The sequence below is a fragment of the Narcine bancroftii genome, chromosome 13 (genome assembly GCF_036971445.1).
Source record: "Narcine bancroftii isolate sNarBan1 chromosome 13, sNarBan1.hap1, whole genome shotgun sequence".
NCBI classification, from domain to species: Eukaryota; Metazoa; Chordata; class Chondrichthyes; order Torpediniformes; family Narcinidae; genus Narcine; species Narcine bancroftii.
The window spans coordinates 58,691,577-58,711,282 of record NC_091481.1 but is presented as its reverse complement, the minus strand read 5'-3'; the positions used below and the strand labels follow the sequence as shown (position 1 = coordinate 58,711,282).

The window sequence follows — 19,706 nt, the reverse complement described above, 5'->3', positions numbered from 1 at the left end:
AAAGTCCACGTCAGCTGCAGGCTCGTTTGTGGCTGACAAGTCCGATGCGGGACAGGCAGACACGATTGCAGCGGTTGCAGGGGAAAATTGGTTGGTTGGGGTTGGGTGTTGGGTTTTTCCTCCTTTGCCTTTTGTCAGTGAGGTGGGCTCTGCGGTCTTCTTCAAAGGAGGTTGCTGCCCGCCAAACTGTGAGGCGCCAAGATGCACGGTTTGAGGCGTTATCAGCCCACTGGCGGTGGTCAATGTGGCAGGCACCAAGAGATTTCTTTAGGCAGTCCTTGTACCTTTTCTTTGGTGCACCTCTGTCACGGTGGCCAGTGGAGAGCTCGCCATATAACACGATCTTGGGAAGGCGATGGTCCTCCATTCTGGAGACGTGACCCATCCAGCGCAGCTGGATCTTCAGCAGCGTGGACTCGATGCTGTCGACCTCTGCCATCTCGAGTACTTCGACGTTAGGGATGTAAGCGCTCCAATGGATATTGAGGATGGAGCGGAGACAACGCTGGTGGAAGCGTTCTAGGAGCCGTAGGTGGTGCCGGTAGAGGACCCATGATTCGGGAGTGTGGTCATACAAGAGGCTAGTGTTAGATAAATGACTAAGGAAAAGATTGCAGACAATTTGGAATGAAGGTGGTATATTTTGAGCCATTTGAAACCTAAGAGCTGCAGATCCAATTATCATATGTAAATTAGATCCAGACTGCACAAGATAAAAATGTTCCACAAACAATCCCAAAGTGTTGTCCATTTCATCTCACAGCAACAAGGAAGGGAGACACGTAAATGGGGTCACCTAGTATGCAAGAGTTAACACTGGCTGATGGAATTGAAACACATTTTTCTATTCTGCGGCAAGTGAAACTTCAAAAATTGTTCATGGAAATTCATTTAAATACATAATGTTTTTTAAAATTACAAAACCAGGTGATATATGCTGGCACTCTGCAAATAATAATCAAGAAATTGTTCTTTAGATTTTAAACTTCAATCTTAGACAACATAAAAGCAAATGGATATGTCCCTGCAGTAGTGAAGGAGTCCTGCAATTGTTCAAAATGCTGTTTCTCAGACAAAAAGTTTAATTTATGTCCTGGCTGCTTCTTCTGAAAGATCCTACGAGAAACTGCCCTTAAAACTATTTACAGTTTTATTAGTTGCAGGAGGAAGCTCGGAGGCAAGAAATTCTACTGCACGTTTCGAATTTTACGTATGCATGCACTTCTGAGAATTTTGATGCAGAGATACAGGAAGTGAGAGTTAAACAAGCAAGTCTCCAGATGCCATGGTGAGTGCAATACACAAATATGATGGAGAAACTCGGCAGGTGATGCAGCATCGATAGGAAGTAAAGGGTAACCAACATTTGGGCTTCAGTCTTTCATCAGATAATAACCAAAACACAGGCAGGTGCCCAAAAAAATGTTTAGTAAAAACGTGAGGGAATACCTCTCAACTAAAGATTATAGACACCAGCTCTTCTCACATCTAATTGTAGAACCATAGAACGCTATAGCACAGAAACAGGCCTCTTTGGGCCTTCTAGTCCAAGCTGAACCATTTTTTTTGTCTAGTCCCACTGACCTTTTCTAAACAGAAAATTGGGAACGTAGAGATATTACCAAACATCTTTCTTGTCAGAGTGATTCCAAAAGTTTCTGCACTCCAGACAGAATCATTTGACACCAGTGTCAAGAAATTACATTTTTACTCATAGTCTTATCACAATAATCTCAAAAAATTCCCAGCTTTTCTCCAAATGCTATTGAAGGAATCTTTCAGGACATAGATCAAACTCTGATATTCCATAAAAGAATACATTATAACTGTCAACATCGCAATACAATTATAAATTCAAACTCTTGATTTACTATATTTGGAAAGAATGCACTTTAAAATACTTAGAGAATTCTTCGCTGAAAATAGTTCCAGCTTGTCAAAGTAGGATGCGATATGGTTTGGAATTCTCATCTGAGCTGATATCATTACACACAGGTGGCCATAAAATATTCTTACAAAATACTTCCAGCTGTATTATGGTAGTGAACTGTACTTTTCATATTAGAAAGGCCCAGGTTAAGTTCCCAATGCTGAATTAGTTGATCGTGATAGAAGAAAGTGTTTTTTAAAAAAATGGCCACTTCAGTTCCCTGGGTGAAGCAGTAAAACGTCAGTCACGGCGCACGGTGAAGACCTGATGTCATGTGGATATTAAAGAGCATCAGACTTTCAACAACTGATATTCTGCCAACGCTGTCGACCTGGACTCAACCTTGAAATGGGGCTTGAGAGACCTGCTTTTAAACTATGCTAGTGTGAGTCTGTGCCCCCAGGGAAAGGAGAGCTCTGAGGAGAGGGCAAAAAAAGCTATTAACCTTATTTTCTCAAGCAAGGTTTGAGCAATGCAGTAGAATCCTCAGCAATAAGTCACCCCCAGTCCTTCGTACCAAACCATTTTAATCACAACATCCTCTTCATTCAATGAGCTGTAGGAAACGAAGTAGCCGGTTGGCCTCTCTTTAGGATGCAGCGCAACACACCAGCAGAAAAGCAAACAGCACTGATCACGAGATACATATTCCATACAACTGTCCTGCAAAGTGCCTCTTTGATGCTCAGAAGGAACAAACCCTACCATTCTCTCAAACACCAGCAACATCCTATTCAAATACTTTAGTTTTTCATCTCAATGTAGCCAGATCCAAAACATCTAATGTTACTGTGTCAACTCATCCCATTTTTTATATAAACTAGTTACACATAAATGTACCTCACCAGCCAATGGTTACATTGTGGCATATCAATATTGTATCATTCTCTGCCATAGAATCAGTGCTATTATTCTCTGCTTTCCAAATTCTATTTAACTATTTGATTCCACATTTTGGAATATCACTTTGAGACAGGAAACTAGATCTCTGAAAGCAGGAACAATTACTCACTAGACTTTATCTGCACTAGTTTCTCAAGCAATGGGTTGATGGCAACAGGATAGAACTTTTCAACAAGATAAAGCTTTCCTATCCCCACTTATAGCAGCAACACCCAAGACTTTCACCCTTCCCCCTTGTTCCCCTCCTTTCACAAGTTGGCGTCTCTGCTAAGGCTGTCAGTAGATTCTCAATTCAGAATCGGACAGTTCACATACAACCCACTCCTAGATTTGAGCAGGTGACCTGGAGCAACAGGTAAGAATCTCAGACTGACAGAGATGAGACATTAAACCATAGCCTTGTCTTTCCACTTACTTGGGAGCAACAAACCCTACGACTATTATTATGAAGAGAAGCTGGGAGCTCTAACCTGAAGATCAGCGAGGCTGTTCAGTCCATCTGGTCCATGCGGTCTCTAAGCAGAACAGCCCAAAGATTCCTATTACCCCTCTCATTTCCTTTCAACATTCTCTCTATCCTTGTTTCTTGGTAGTGGGTTTAGTTTCCCTTTTCTTTAAAATAATAAAATATCAATGCAATAAAATCTGTTTGATTCAAATGTGGGCACCTTGGATGAAATATGATTTAAGGGTATTGTATCTTTTTGAATGTATTTTATTTTTGGATGTTAAATTTCAATGTTTATAAAAAATGTTGAAAATAAACATTCTCTCTTAACTGTAGAGGTGTGCACAATTGCAATATTTAAAAGGCATACATACCTGGATAGGAAATGCTTAGAGGCCCAAATGCAGACAGATATAACTAACTGACATAGTCAATTTGGCCCTGATGTGACAAAGAAGATTTGACCATTGAGGTTAGAGAAAGCTAGGAAGGGGGACTTGATCTCAGTAACTCTGTTTTTGGCCTGCAAAGATGATAGGCTTAGCTCACTGAATGGTGTAATGACAACAACCTTGCACTCAACGCTAGCAAAACCAAGGAGATGATAGTGGACTTCAGAAAGAAGTCAGGGGAACACGGCCCAGACCTCATCGAGGACTCAGTAGTGGAGAGGGACAAGAACTTCAAATTCCTGGGTGCCAACATCTCTGAAGATCTGTCCTGGAGCCTCCACGTTGATGCAATCACAAAAAAGGCTCGCCAGCGGTTATACTTTGTGAGGTGTCTGAGGAGGTTCAGTACGTCACTGAAGACTCTGTAAACCAGCATTCTGGCTGGTTGCATCACTGCCTGGTATGGAGGTGCCAACTCCCAGGACTAAGAATAAATTCCAGAGGGTTGTTAACTCAGCTTGAGACATCACAGGCACCGCTCCATCGAGGACGTCTACAAGAGGTGGTGTCTTAAGAAAGCAGCCTCCATCCTCAAAGCCCCCCACCACCCAGGCCATGCCATCTTCACTCTGCTACCATCAGGGAAAAGGTACAGGAGCCTAAAGACGAGCACTCAGCAGCTCAAGGACAGCTTCTTCCCCACTGCCAATAATCAATGAACCAAAGACACTGCCTTACTATATATATTTTTTTTATATGAAAAGTAAATTTGTAAGGTGGTTATAATACGAATGCTTTTGCTAAGATGCTGCCACAAAACACCAAATTTCCTGACAATAAATTCTGATTCTGATCCAAATCTCTCAGATTCTATTACATCAATGACTTCATTGGTACATACGAAAGTGCTCCATCGTCAAAGGCAAAAAAAACATTTATAGAAATGTTGGTCTTGTTTTTGTGACATTTTCCAAGAAGCATTAACTGTTGACTGAGGAGATCAAAGAGCTGTTGTCTTGCATTAACAACTGTTCAAGGGAACTCCCAGCAGCTTAATTTCAGCATCCCAAAAAACTGATGCAATAATGAGACCTCAAAATGAATGCAGCCTGGTATTTTTGATCATTAATTATAGTTTTGATATAAGAGTTCCTATTCTCCTCAGGAGATCATTTCCATCTATACAAACGCTTGCAGTTCCAATTGCAATCTTTGGTGACTAGTATACAAACATGCTGCAATGAGTTTATAAGCTGGTGTTGTAATTGCCCAGTGGTTATCGCATTTTTTAAGTGGACCTTCTGAAAAGTTGATGGAGACACAAAAGAATAACACTGGACAATGAAGATTTTGCTTCTTGAACACTTTTCGGTATACTTTATGGATTTTGAGCTGCTGATCACAAAAATAGCCTTCAACTTTTCCTATCATGTACATTTTTTTTTAAAAAAGATATAACTCATTTTTTGTGATTTCCTATCATCTTTTAAGTCTACCAAGCCTACAAAACCATGAAGCGCAAGGTGTCGTTGAAAATTATTTTCCGCATTCGCACTTGGACTTCTTCCCTGCTGATCTTGGTGCTGTCAGTGACGAGCACGGCAAACACATGGAAAACCAGTATCAGGGCGACTGGAATCCATCGATGCCGGTCGACTATAGTTGGACACTGACATGAAAGGCATCAGATGCTGAGTACAAACAAAAATCAGCGGCAAAACATTTTTAGGTCCGTGGAACTAATGCGATGTGTCAGCGTCATTGTGCGATTAAACAGGCTGAATTCAATAAAAGTTAATTTAATGTTTCTCCAACTTCCTATGTGGTACAGCAGATCTGAAATTATATTTGTGTTCACCTTGAAGTTGTCGATAATAATCTCCAATTTTTCTTTTCAGGGAGCAAACCTTTTGAAAAAAAATTTGCTGTCCAGTGTTAATTGTCACGGGAGTTGACCAAATGAACAAGCTCACAACCTCTGGCTCTTTCAAACAGACAAATTTGGTCCCAACCTTTCTGACATTGCTTTTATTTCTTTTAACATCAAGTCATTTCACTTTTTTGAAAACTATCCTGAAGCCCTCAGAAACAGCAAGAAATTATATTGGCACTTTAGGAGTGGACACTGCATGGAAACAGATAATGAAATCACCAGCCATACAGATTAGAAGATCCCACACTCATCTCTTCCATTCTGTGGCAAGCTAGTCAAGTTCCAACACATGGCTCACTATGAACAACTAAATTGCCCCAATACACGAAGTGAATGATGAACTATCGTAATGGCACTGTGATCAAGTCAACTTTAATGCTCGCACGGTAAATACGAGATACGTTTCTCCAAGAGCACATTTACACAAATACAAGTTAGAACAGAAGTTAAACACATTAAAATATTAAGATGTATATAGTAAAAGTCCACAGTATATTATCCACATATGCTCTGGGAATTCATGACCCTGATAGCTTGGGGGGGGGGGGGGGAAACTGTTGCCCAATCTGGACGCAAGAGCCCCAAGTGCTAAGGTCCCTCCTACCAGATGGCAGAAGAGAGAACAGTTTACATCAGAGGCGTGTGGAATACTTCACAATGTTTATTGCCTTTCGCCTGCATCAAGTGTGCAGACGTCTGTCATGGTAGGAAGAGAGCCCCCAATGATCTTTTTCGTTGACTTCATGATTCTCTGCAGGGTCTTGCGGTCTGAGGTGGTGCAGCCTCCAAACCAGGCAGTGATACAGTTGCATAGGATGCTTTCAATACAGCTCTCTAGAATGTAGTGAGGATGGCGGGGGGGGGGGGGGGGGTGGAGATGAACTTTCCTCAGCCTTTGCAGGAAGTAGAGGTGCTGCTGGGCTTTCTTGGCCATGGAGCTGTTGACCCGGAGACCAGGATCAGGAGATTCTCTGCCAAGTGCACTCCGAGGAACTTGGCATTCTTAACAAGCTCAATGGTTGAGCTGTCAATGGTCAGCGGAGAGTGGTCCACCGGGCCCTCCTGAAGTCAACAACCATCTCTTTTGCTTTAACATTCAGATACAGGCTGTTGGCTCTGCGCCAGGTCGTTAGCAACTGCACCTCATCTCTGTATACTAACTCCTCATTCTTACTAATAAAGCCCACCACTTGATGATGTGGTTTGAGCTGTGTTTAGTTGCACAGTCGTGGGTCAGCAGCGTACTAAGCATCAGCCCTGGATTGGGGGGGGGGGGGGGGCATGCTCGGTGTGATGATCTAGGAAATGCTGTAACGAATTCGGCTGCCTGAGGTCTCCCCGACAGGAAGTCAAGGATCCAATTGCAGAGGGAGATGTTTAGACCCAGTAGCTCAACTTCTTTATCAAGTACTAAGGTAGAATTGTGTTGAATGATTCTAAATAGTAAGTGAAAATAAGCAAACGCAGAGAGTAGATGGTTCAGATGACAATCTAGCTTATGGTATGCAGAATATCCACTCTAACTGCATTTTGGTAGCTAACAAATTGCAGAAAAATGCGAAGTTTGTACAAACTTACAGGAAAGGAACAAAAGCACACATAGCAAATTTGAACAAACAATTTCAAAAGGACTTTAGATTAGCATGAAAGCAGACACTGGGGACACATTATAGCCATTTTGTCATTACTATTGGCGGTTGGGATTGTGACATAATGTTTTAGGCAAACATGGACATTGCTGTCCCTGTTAACCTGGAATTATTGAGTGAACAATTTAACATGCACCATTGGTAATACATCCAGCAGGCTGGGAAAGTATTGGTAGGGCTTTGCAATCCATGGCAAAACCCAAGGGCCAAAAGAACTGCTCAACTAACCATCCGAGACTCTCATATTCATGAAATAATATTTATATAGATAAAATACTTGTCCTGCATATGTATTGTTTGGCTGTATGTGAGTTATGCCTGATTGCGTGCCTGCATGTTTTGCATCGAGGACCAGAGAACGCGGGTTCGTCGGATTGTACTTGTGCAATCAGGTGACAATAAACTTGACTTGCAAGTGAGGCACAGTTCTAGAACACAAGTGTAAGCAAACATTATCGCCGACTGGAGTGATAGTCTTTTTCTTTGAGTGGTCTCAGAAAAGAGCTGTATTTGTAGCTCTGATGTTGAAGATCAAAGTTCAATACTAATCAAGAGTATTGAGAAAGAAGAATACAGTGGCAGGATCAACACCAGGATTGCAGCATCCTATGTTAACCACAGACTTTCTAATGAATGCAGTCAACAACATCCTCACCAATTTGATCTTTCGACACTTCTCTACATTAACCCAAGCAGCAACGTTGCTCACTAATAACATCGTAAAGGACCCCCATCACCTTGGTCGCAACCTCTTCTGTTACGCTCGGCCAGAAGGTACAGCAAGCTGAAAACCAACACCTCTTGGTTGAAGAACACTTTATTTCCAACAGCTATCAGACCCTTGACTCTCCTCTTGTTACACCAATCAGGAATTGCTCCGACAGCACTGTCTGCACTATAGCAAGTCACTTTTTTGCTCTAGGATTACTGTAAATATTTATAATCTACCTTAAGTATTTATTGCCTTTTTAATTCAATTAAATTTACTGTAATTATGTTTTTTTTTTCGCAAACAAGTACCCATTCAGCTGCAGCAAGTACAAATTTTGGTGCTCATGTACAGTGTACAATGTGTATGACAATAAACTCATCGTCAGGCAGTCGATGTGACTAAAATCCTTGCCTTTGCCCTTGAGACAGACAATTCTCCTGGTGCATCTTATCCGATCCTCCTTTTCGAGCACCTGTACTCGTTTTTGCATTCCTTTCATCAACAACCTTTCCAGGTCCTGGCCTGCATTCCGAATTGGTTTGGTGGGGGGAAACCGTGGAGAATAAATGCAAGAATGGGGGAAGGTCGTCAGGAGGGTTCGAGGATTCGATCTGCTCCTCTCTCCTGCCCACTTTGCCTTAAAAAGCAAAATTGGCACAGGATTGCCCACTTTTGGGGGGGGGGGTGGGTGCAAAGGAGGAGGGGGGGGAAGGGGGAAGTCAAATTGGGGGCAGCCTGTAACCTGCCTCCCATCCACGCTGGAACCCGTTCAATAATACCCCCCTCCAAGCACCATCACAGGGTGCGACAGGAGGGGGGGGGGGGGGGGGGAAGACAGCCCTCCATGGCATCACCGTGGAAACCATGCAACACCTCCCTTCCCCACCCCTCCCCTCAACTGCCAGCAACAAGCAAATCAAAATATGAGGGAGAGATTAAAATGAATGACTGGGGAGGGAGGGGGGGGCTCATCAATATTAAAAGGAGGGCTCATGAATTATAAAGGAGCCCCCCCCCCACCACCGCCCCCACCCCGGCCCATCTCTGCAGCCACTTACAGTTCCTAATGTCAGAGATAAACACCGCCAATCCCCTCATCCCATCGCCTTTCGACACGGCGGGCATCTTCTCGGCTGACAATCGGCCGCCTCGACCAAGGGTATAGGGCGCAAGACCGCGGGGTCGCCGTACAATGGGGATCTCACACCAGGCCTCGGTCTCTGCTTGTCACTGGGCGCCTGGATCAGCAGGCCGGAACTGGGCTGGCCCTTCAAGACTCAACCCAACCCTCCTCCGCTGACCCCGTTGGCCAACGCAACCGTCAGTCACAGCGGTCTTCCGTTCAATTGGTCGGGGTTAATGCCATTTATCATGCATTTCAAGAGTCTATTGGTCCAAACCATGTCAATCAAGGTTGGATTAGTGTCAGCCCACCTTCTCAGACAATTGGTTAGGTGATACGTCAATCTACATTTAGTTATATCTTATTGATCCATTGTACCGTCAATCAAAGGAGACACTGGAATCTATTGGTTGATAACCGATTGTTCCACCCGGTAGGGAGGGGCTTATTCATATTTCGTTCTGTGACTGGACAGAATCCTTGCCTGTCAAGCAACTTGGTGCTTTGATTGGCTGGGGTTGATGGGTGGGGCGGTTGCCATGATGTCCGGAATGAGGCGCGGAGCTGAACGATCGGCAAATTCGAGCACCCCCCCACCCCCCCAAAAGTTGAAAGCCGTGTTTGTTTTTCTTTTGAAGTCGCGGCGGCTACTCCCAATGCCATCAATTTGAGGTGGGTGATCAGTGGCTTCGATGGCAATTAGTTGGAGAGGCTGCCGGTTACCGAGGCTGAGCATTGCCCAGGAGGCCTGTCCATCCTCACCATGGCAAGGCTCATGCAAGTTTCTTCCAACTCAGGAGGTTTTGTCGGACTCTGGCTTTAACTTACTCTTAATTTAGTCTATGTGTAGTCTGAGTCCAGCGCGTTCTTTGAATGAAGTGATAGGAGAAGGTATTCGGTTCAACAGTCAATTTATTACACAGCACAAGAATAAAACTTAACAGAGCTCTGGGTCACTCATTAGTTCATAGGTCACTTGCACAGTGAGCTACTCCCCAAGACTGACCCCTATTGTCCAGTTGGTTCAGTTTATATAGGTCAACCTTATCATACAGAACAAAAGTTGGCTTCCTTTGCTAGATCTTTTTGCATAAGGGTTATCACAAGTCATCTCCTGTTTTGCAGATATCTGGGGTGTAGCACTCCCATCTTAATCCTCCAGGCCAGACTATCCCGTTGTGTTGATCAGAAATTAATTCATCCCCAGATATCTCTAATCACCATTCTGTTCTTGTCCTGCCAATTTCTGCTGTTCTCTTTAACACCTCCTCCTGCCTTAATCTTCCTCCTAGACTTGTTTTCCATTCCCTTTGTTTCTTACAGGCCATTCTTTGTTCTGATCTGGCCTGTGTCTCCTGTGCTACTCACCACCTCCTTTAGTTTGAGCATTCCTCCTAAATCGTTTTATGCATTTCCTCTCCCTGTATTTTGGAGCAGACAATTTTGCTCAGCCAACTTTGCTCCATGCTGTGATTGCCACTTAATCACATTCCTCTTTCCCCCTGAACCATGCAGTAAATATACACTTATTAATTAATCATTTATTTCATAATGTTTTCACCCCTAGATTCCAACAGTCCCCCTTTTGGTCTCATGAAAATGAGACCAACCACTAGTTAACTTATTCGGCCGAGACCTCTGGAGTTATTGCCAGGATCGGCATCTCCGACCCCTTGTTAAACTTAACCTTACAAACTTGGCCATTATGAACACACTTCAGTCCAGTGGGGGCCCCAACACAGTGTTCAGGAACGTCAGTCCAATCCGCAAAGTACTGTTTCGGTTCGTTATGGGCCTCCCAGGCTGACCACAAACACTTTGTACAGTTGTTTCCTTCTCCAGATGCTTCAAGGGCTAGGAACAACATCACCCATAGTCCCCACATAGTGTCCATCACAGCTCCCTTCATTGTTTTGATGCCAATAAATCGATTGTTTTGATGCCAATAAATCGATTATGCCGTCAACCACTGATACACAGTCACTGTAGTCCAATAGTCTCTTTAAAAAGGGACGTTAAGTGTTCTTAGTCCGTGGTTGCTTCACAGGTTCTCAGTCACCTCCGTTCGAATCTGTTCCAGTGTCCGTGTCCGTGGGTCCGTTGCTGCACACTGACTCCAATGATACCACGTCTCGCCTTTTCCTTGTAGTCGAACCGCGTGGGACGTCCTCTCCACCACTCTGTAGGGTCCTGTCCACCTGGGCTCCGACCACTTTCTTTTGATGACCTTTAGCAGAACCCACTCCGCGACTGAAGGTATCGGTGTTTCCCCTTCTCTGTTGGGACTTGTGACCTGTTGTGAAAAATCTGACACCAGAGCCGTTAGTTTTTCATAATAAAGCTTGCATCCCATTGAGCTTACCTCATTCTTCGTTGTCTGAATTCCGGCTCCCGGTCCTGGAAACTGGTGCCCTGTTTGTAGTTCATATGGAGTAAATCCTGTCACAGAACTTACCGAACTCCTTACTGACATTAATGCCAGGGGCAACGCATCCACCCAATTTAGCTTGGTCCGTGCCTGTACTTTCCCGATCTTACTTTTTATTGTTTGGTTCATCCTCTCCACTTTCCCTTGGGATTGCGGATGGTACACCGTTCCAAAGGCATGTTTCAATCCCAACATTGCTTCTACCTCCTGTAGATTATTATTCTTAAAATGACTTCCATTATCAGACCTGATTTTTCTAGGGAATCCGTGTCTCGGAATATACTGGTTGATCAGGAATTTACATACCGTCCTTGCATCTTCTCTTTTGGCAGGGATTGCCTCCGGCCACCCTGTGAACACATCTACTGCTACTAAGAGGTATCGATAGCCACTTACCCTCTCAATCATGTCCGTATAATCCAGTACGATTTCCTGCCCTGGTAACTTAGGTAGAGGGAACTGACCTTCATGTGGCTTTACAGTCGCCTTTACATTGAAAGCTATACATACATCACACTCTCTAATATGGTTCTCCACCATCGCCGGCAGGAAGGGGTGCCACCAATGTATCAAGTACCTTATCATCTGCTTCTTTCCACAGTGTGTTAGCCCATGCGCCTCCTCGAGGAGGGGTTTCATGAGTCCAGATGGTAAAACTGGCCTCCCGTCTATCGATCTCCATAGTCCTTGATCCTTGGTTGCCCCCCTTTCCTCCCATACCATCCTTTCCTGAGGTGATGCCTTTGCTTGTTCCTGTACTATTACTTCTACCCTACACGGTGGTAATAAGTCATGTGCTGTTCTGTCTGCCTGTATCATAATAAACTGAGGGCCGTATCCTGCTGCCCTTTTAGCGGCCATGTCCGCTTCCTGATTTCCCCGAGCCACCATCGTATCTGTTCTATCATGTCCTTTACATTTAAGATCTGCTAATGCCCTTGGTTTCAGGAGGGCCTCAGCTAGTTTCCTAACGTCCTTCTCATGTTTAATTGGGGTCATTGCTGCTGTTAAAAACCCACTTCTAATCCATTGACTAAGTTCGACCTGAATTGTCCCTACCACATATGCCGAGTCTGTATATATATTGACCCCCTTCCCTTCTGCCCATTCTAATGCTGCTATCATTCCCTGTAGTTCTGCGAGTTGTGCTGACTCCTTTCCTCTCACTGTCCCTGTAATGATTTCTTCAAATCCTCCTGTAGTTTTTCGTACCACCGCATAGGCAGCTTTCAATCCATCTGTGGGGTGTCTGTAACAGCACCCATCTGTAAACAAGGTTTCATCTGGTTCTCTTAAGGGTGTAGCCTGTAGGTCAGGTCTTATTTTAATATCCTTCACTACCCTCTTCTCACAACAGTGTGGTTCTCCCTCTCCCATATTGTCTGCCATGTCCCATTACTATGTGTGCCACCTTTTGTAAAATCTTTGCTACTCCCGCTGCATGTCTCGTACATGGTGGGTGTCTGTCTTCCGTTGGGTCTAGTGTGATACTCACATACATAAGCACACATCTTCCACCCCCTTTTTTCTGAAAAAGAACACCATCAATTGTGTGTGCTTTTTCAGAAACATCCAAAAAGAAAGGCAGTTTATAATTTGGAATCGCCAAATCTGTAGCTGTTGTAAGAGCTTGCTTCAATAGAATAAAACTCATCTCAGCCTGTGCAGTCCAATCAAGTGTAGCTCCCAGGTTCCTCATCCCCTGCTCATTCACCAAAGTTCGCAGTGGATGTGTCAACTCACCATACGATGGGATAAACTGCCTACTATAACCTGACAAACCCAAAAACGAAAGCATCTCTTTAACTGTCTTTGGTTTTGTATGATGTAGTATCGCTGTTCGATGTGCAGGGGAAATCCCTGTGCCTTTCGCTGAGACCATTCTCCCTAAAAAGGTGACCACCTGCCTGCAGCATTGCAGCTTTGAGCGAGAGACTTTAAAGCCTGCCTTGAACAGCTGCACTAGCAGGAGACAGGTGGCCTCCAAACAGGAAGTATGATCAGGTGCTGCTAATAGGATGTCATCTACATACTGGATCAGAACTACCCCACCTGGCAGTGCTAGCCCCCCCAGCTGTTCTTTCAACACCTGATTGAAAATCCCTGGAGATAAAATAAAGCCCTGTGGAAGCCTAGTATACCGCAACTTTCTACCTCTATACGTGAACGAAAACACATCTCTTAATGGTTCTGCCAGCGGCAAGCAAAAGAAAGCATTCGCTAAATCTATGCAAGAGAACCACTTGTGGTTGGGGGTTAAAGCAGTCATGGCAGTATATGGGTTTGGTACTGGAACTGTGGGTGTACTCACAATACCATTGATGCGCCTTAAGTCATGGGCCATCCGATATTTGCCCGTGTCTTGTTTAGGAACCGGTAAAATGGGTGTATTCCAACTAGAACGCGAATGTTCCAACACCCCTGAATACATAAGGCCATCAATGGTCTCTGCCAAACCTTCCTCAGCTTCAGGTTTGTGGGGATACTGCATCTGCCAAATAGGGGTGTAATCTGACAGTTCGAAGGTTATGGGATCAACCTGCTGACAAAAACCCACATCTGCTGGTCCTTCTGACCACAGGTTCTCAGGGAGAGAATCTAGCATAGGGGCCGAGTCGGGGTGATCCATCTTCTCTCTACCATGAAAGCGTTCAATCTGTCTATGCTCAAGGAGGACTTGATCATATGTCGGAGACAAAATTCTGTATGCCTGACCAGATGAGGAGAACTGCACTGTCGGTATTTGGGTGTCAGACCAGTCCCTTAGGGACTTCAAGTTCCGACACATCGGACCCAAATCTTTTGCCTGATGAGTAGTGCCAATTGCAAGGGTGACATGAGGAATGGCCTCACCTGCCATCTCATACCATTCCAGCTGTTCAGATGTCAGTGCCACCGCAGCGGCCACTCCCTCCTTTCCTATCACTATGTAGTCCGAATTAATTTCCCATTGCCTGCCCTCTACCTCTTCATAAAAGGCATGCTGATACATTTCATCCCCATCCCTATCGTAAAAGAGGGTCATATGGGGAGGGTCCGAGGGAGGGGTATACGGGTGTAACGTCTGGATCCACGGCTTCCATTGATTATAAAGTTTTAGCAGCCCTCCCTTCTGAGGGTCCTCTGGTTGCAACAACCCCCAGTAAATGTCAGCGCATTGTCCCTCAGACACGGATCCTCCAGCTGCCGCCAACAACATCTGAGAACTGGAATGCAGTGTAGTTAATGAACAGTTCATAGAATATCCATTTGGAAAGGTGACCTCTATTCCGCTGGGTCCACAAAGGATCGATGCTCCGCACTTGACCAACAGGTCTCTGCCCAAGAGATTGGTAGGGCACCTGGCTGACAAAATATATTGATGTGTAAAAGTCTGTCCCGCCACAGAAGTGACTAGTGGTGTAGAAAACGGCAGATTTTCTGGTGTACCCGAGAACCATATCAGCTGGACGCTAGAGGATGATGTTTTATCTTGAAATTCAGTGCCAGTGAGTGTTGAAAATCTGGCTCCCGTATCCACTAAAAAGGATACTTCCATGTCCATAACTTTAATCTGCAGGAAAGGGTCTGCCAACCTAGCCTGCTCGTGGGTGCTCGGGCTCCGTCACTGTGGGCAATATTGCTCCTCCTCTGTCAGCAAAGGGAATTGTCTCTTTGGAGCTAAAGCCGCATGGGGTGCCTGATGTACCGGGGGTGGCACTGACGATCTCTGGGACTGGACCCAATGCTCATTTTGTGGTGGTCCATATCCCCTTCCCCCAGTGTCCCGAGGATCCCAAGCCAGGGGGCAGTCTCTCTTCCAGTGTCCTGGCTGACCGCATACAAAACATACGGCTGGTTGCATTCGTGGAGCACCCCGACCTCTCCCTCTTACTCGGAATCCCCCCATTGGACCTCCCATTCTGGCCACATAGGTGGGACCCGGTGCCCAATATGGGGCCGGGTGCCAACTCATATTATTCCCTTGTGGTGGCTGCGGTGGCTGCTGAATCATCTGGTTCGCACCCTTTGAGGAAATCTTTTTTGCCTCGTTTGCCTTTTTTCTAGCCTCTTCCAATTGAAGCTTAAGGAGTTGCACTTGTGCCGACTCCATAGTATGTTTGTCCTCCTTTTGCTTAGCCCTGTAACGTTTCATCAGATGGGTCAAATGTTTTTCCCATTGCTCACTCGAGCAGCCAGGAATATCAGGGTTATTCTCTAATGCCTCCCTAACTACAGCTGGCAGTCCACTCGTTACTGCAACCCTAAAGAGTGTAGTCTGCAAGGGATCTGTGGCTGGGTGTACTCCTGCTTTATCAGTCCAACTCTCCCTACACTGACTCAAAAAAGTCGAGATCTCCTCATCCTCCTTTATGGAAAAGGTCAGGGACTGCATGACACCGGGGGGAACGGGGAACTTATCTCTCATTGCCCCTCCTACTGCCGTAGCATGGTTGGCAAATGGCTCGGCATCGAGGCACCTAGTGATTCCTGCGATCATTTCTACCTGCTGTATCTCCCACAGCCCAAGCTGTTTACCCAATAATGCTCTCCAATCCCCTATGGCTATCTTATGTCCCATCGTATATTGGCAGAACTTTCCCATCCACGCTCCACCTCCCTCAGTCGGAGGTGGCATTTTATCCAAAATACAATTCATGTCAGTGAATGAGAAGGGTTGATACCTCTCCCCAATTTGCGGACCCTTATAAATTAGCGGCATCTGTCTATACCTTTCTGGAAGCCGTACTTCCTCCCTGTCCCGCAACGCATATCCCAAAGGGGAACGAGGGTAATCCTGACTCTGTCTTCTATGTGTGATCATGCTTCCCCTGATCGTGACTGGCTGTTCCTCCTCTTCATTCTCAACACTCACACTAGCTAGATCAGTATCCTCGTTCTGCTCTCTCTCCCGTTCCCATCTGACACTCGCTGGGTCATTTCCCTTCCTATTCTCCTCTTGTCCCAGCTCTCTCTCATCTGTACTTCCCAAGCCCCTACTATTTTTCCTTACTGCACATATATCGTTCTGTACTTCGTGCACCCACTCTTTTGTTTCCTCCACTCTCTCCTGTGCAACTCTCTTCAGTCTCTCCTTCGCCTCATGTAGTTCTGGACCTGTTAACTCAGTGACATTCACTATTCCCTCACTTATCTGCATCGCTGGCATTTGGGGAATAGGATAAGGTGGTGGCAATGTCTCCGGTAACTCTGGATATAACGGGGCTGACGGCTTCACCTCCCCCGTATTCTCCTTAGTGTTATGGGATCCCTGTTTAATATCATGTTGAAGGTTCGCTTCCACAGCCATGCAAGCCAATGTCATAATGTGTAAATCTGCCCTTCTCTGTTCCTTCACTTCTCTCTGTTGTTTAAACCTTCTTCTATTCCATATAGATCCTTGTCCTTTTGCCTCATGTTCCTGTACCTCCTTGGCTGCTTCCCTCTCTGCTTCTCCTAAGTACAGTACCAGCCGGATTTTTTCAAACCCTCATGGTACCTTCCCCTGATTCTGCAGCTCTCTCCATATCTGATCGTACCGTGCCATAGCCTGTACCTCCTCTCCCTTCGGTAATCCTCCCAGTAATTGATTCCTTGTTTTCTCCCACTGTCGGTTTACAGATGGGGGATCCCCTCTGTCTCCCCCGAGCTCTTGCCCTACATCCCTATTTACTCCTTCCATCTCCGTTCTGATCTTTAACCCTTTAGACTTCGTACTTCACTGGGTCTCTCCCCTGGTAGGATTTTGACACCCTGCAATCTACTTCGTCCCTTCCCACGTTATTATAAACACCAGCAGCACACTACACACGATCCTTAAACAAATACTTATTATAAACTATTATGATACACTAGACGATTCCTAAACAGATACTTAACCACTATAGAAGCAAATAACTATAAAACAATACACCTTATACAGATACTGATTATATACTACTATGGTATACGATCCTTAATCAAATACTTATTACACACTATAAAAACAAATAACCATCACAATGCACCTTATACAGATACTTATACACTACTATGGCACACGATCCTTAATCAAATACTTATTACACACTATAGAAGCAAATAACCATCACCATACACCTTATTCTAATTGGCCAAGTGTCTAAAGCTATCTCTCGAGATCGCTACGAGGGGACTCCAACCCCGTTCTACTAGGAGGACTCCAACCCCCTTTCTACTAGGAGGACTCCAACCCCCTTCTACTACAGGGGACTCCAACCCCGTTCTACTAGGAGGACTCCAACCCCCTTCTACTACAGGGGACTTCAACCCCGTTCTACTAGGGGGACTCCAACCCCCTTTTGTTTTATTCTTTGGCTTTAACGAGGGCTTTTGCAGAGTAGTGACAACACACAATTTATCTTTGCCAATAGCAGAACTTCGTTAAAACAGGCGTCTGCTTACCTCCCTTTGTAGGATGGTCACTTGTTGTTATCACCACACCACAATCGACCGGTGTTTCGTATCTTTTTCTTTCGTCACTTCTCCATCTTCATCACGTCGGGGTCACCAAATTGTCAGACTCTGGCTTTAACTTACTCTTAATTTAGTCTATGTGTAGTCTGAGTCCAGCGCGTTCTTTGAATGAAGTGATAGGAGAAGGTATTCGGTTCAACAGTCAATTTATTACACAGCACAAGAATAAAACTTAACAGAGCTCTGGGTCACTCATTAGTTCATAGGTCACTTGCACAGTGAGCTACTCCCCAAGACTGACCCCTATTGTCCAGTTGGTTCAGTTTATATAGGTCAACCTTATCATACAGAACAAAAGTTGGCTTCCTTTGCTAGATCTTTTTGCATAAGGGTTATCACAAGTCATCTCCTGTTTTGCAGATATCTGGGGTGTAGCACTCCCATCTTAATCCTCCAGGCCAGACTATCCCGTTGTGTTGATCAGAAATTAATTCATCCCCAGATATCTCTAATCACCATTCTGTTCTTGTCCTGCCAATTTCTGCTGTTCTCTTTAACACCTCCTCCTGCCTTAATCTTCCTCCTAGACTTGTTTTCCATTCCCTTTGTTTCTTACAGGCCATTCTTTGTTCTGATCTGGCCTGTGTCTCCTGTGCTACTCACCACCTCCTTTAGTTTGAGCATTCCTCCTAAATCGTTTTATGCATTTCCTCTCCCTGTATTTTGGAGCAGACAATTTTGCTCAGCCAACTTTGCTCCATGCTGTGATTGCCACTTAATCACATTCCTCTTTCCCCCTGAACCATGCAGTAAATATACACTTATTAATTAATCATTTATTTCATAATGTTTTCACCCCTAGATTCCAACAGTTTGTATTTGTTATAGTGATCAACAAGATAGAGGAGCAGATTTCAGATTTATTGTCAGAGTACATGCATGATATCACCATGAGGTTCAAGATTCAATTTATTTATCACAGCAATAAAACAGTGTCATATTACATGGAATTTCTTTATGGCTGCTGCAAGGCAGACAGATTTGCCACCGGCAGGAATTGCCAAAGCGCCTTTTACAGTCAGAGGGAAGCAAATGAAGAGTGTCCGTAGATTTGCCTCCAGCGCTCCCGCAGCCCAGTCCAAACTTCTGGCGGCCCGAGCTGCAGATCCGAACCTCCGATACGGTCAAGGGCCCTCCGTAACACCTCCTCACATCCAGGTCTGATATCTGGTCCCCCCTCCAGTCCGCAGACTCCCAACGGCAGTCACCGGCTGCCCACAGCTCCCCCTCCTCGAGTCAGCCGCAGAGCCCCCTCATTGGTCTGCCGCCAGGGTCACCGTGCCCACAGGTCGGCTCCTCGGCTTCTCCTCTGGCGGTGCGTGATCTTCCCGCCCTCTCCAGTCCCTCCGCTTCCCCGGTGTCTGCAGCCCCTCGTGGCTGCTGACAATGAATCGGAGCCGCCATCTTGGGCGCAGACCCGCGGCTGCAAGATTTTGAATAAAACCACTGTCGGAACCCTCAATGGGCCATTCAATGTCTGTGCAGAGCCAATGGCATTTAACTGGGCAGATGGACCCCACAGTAGCGCTGCATCTCCGCTTCTTTGATCCCCGCAGGTTCACACCAGCGGCAATGCTGCCACTACAACGCTACAGCAGCTCCAGTAGCACCAATTCTTTTTCTAGCAGGTGAAGCAGAGTTACCCCCTTATTGGTCGTGCAAAAATAAACTATGCTTGTAAACAAATAAAGAGTGTAAACTGTAAAAACAAAGC

The 19,706-nt window shown here is 45.2% G+C and overlaps 1 protein-coding gene across 4 annotated transcripts in view; it reads right to left on the bottom strand.

Moving 5' to 3' along the window:
* ap2a1 (adaptor related protein complex 2 subunit alpha 1) overlaps positions 1-9,239 on the bottom strand; it is a 110,291-nt gene extending 101,052 nt beyond the window's left edge. For 3 of the 4 annotated variants that reach the window (XM_069908534.1, XM_069908535.1, XM_069908536.1), the window contains exon 1: positions 9,026-9,239. In XM_069908534.1, the coding sequence (XP_069764635.1) occupies positions 9,026-9,092 (67 nt within the window). In that variant the 5' untranslated portion in view covers positions 9,093-9,239. The remainder of the gene's footprint in view (positions 1-9,025) is intronic. The other variant, XM_069908537.1, reaches the window with a different exon arrangement.
* Positions 9,240-19,706: the final 10,467 nt, after the last annotated feature.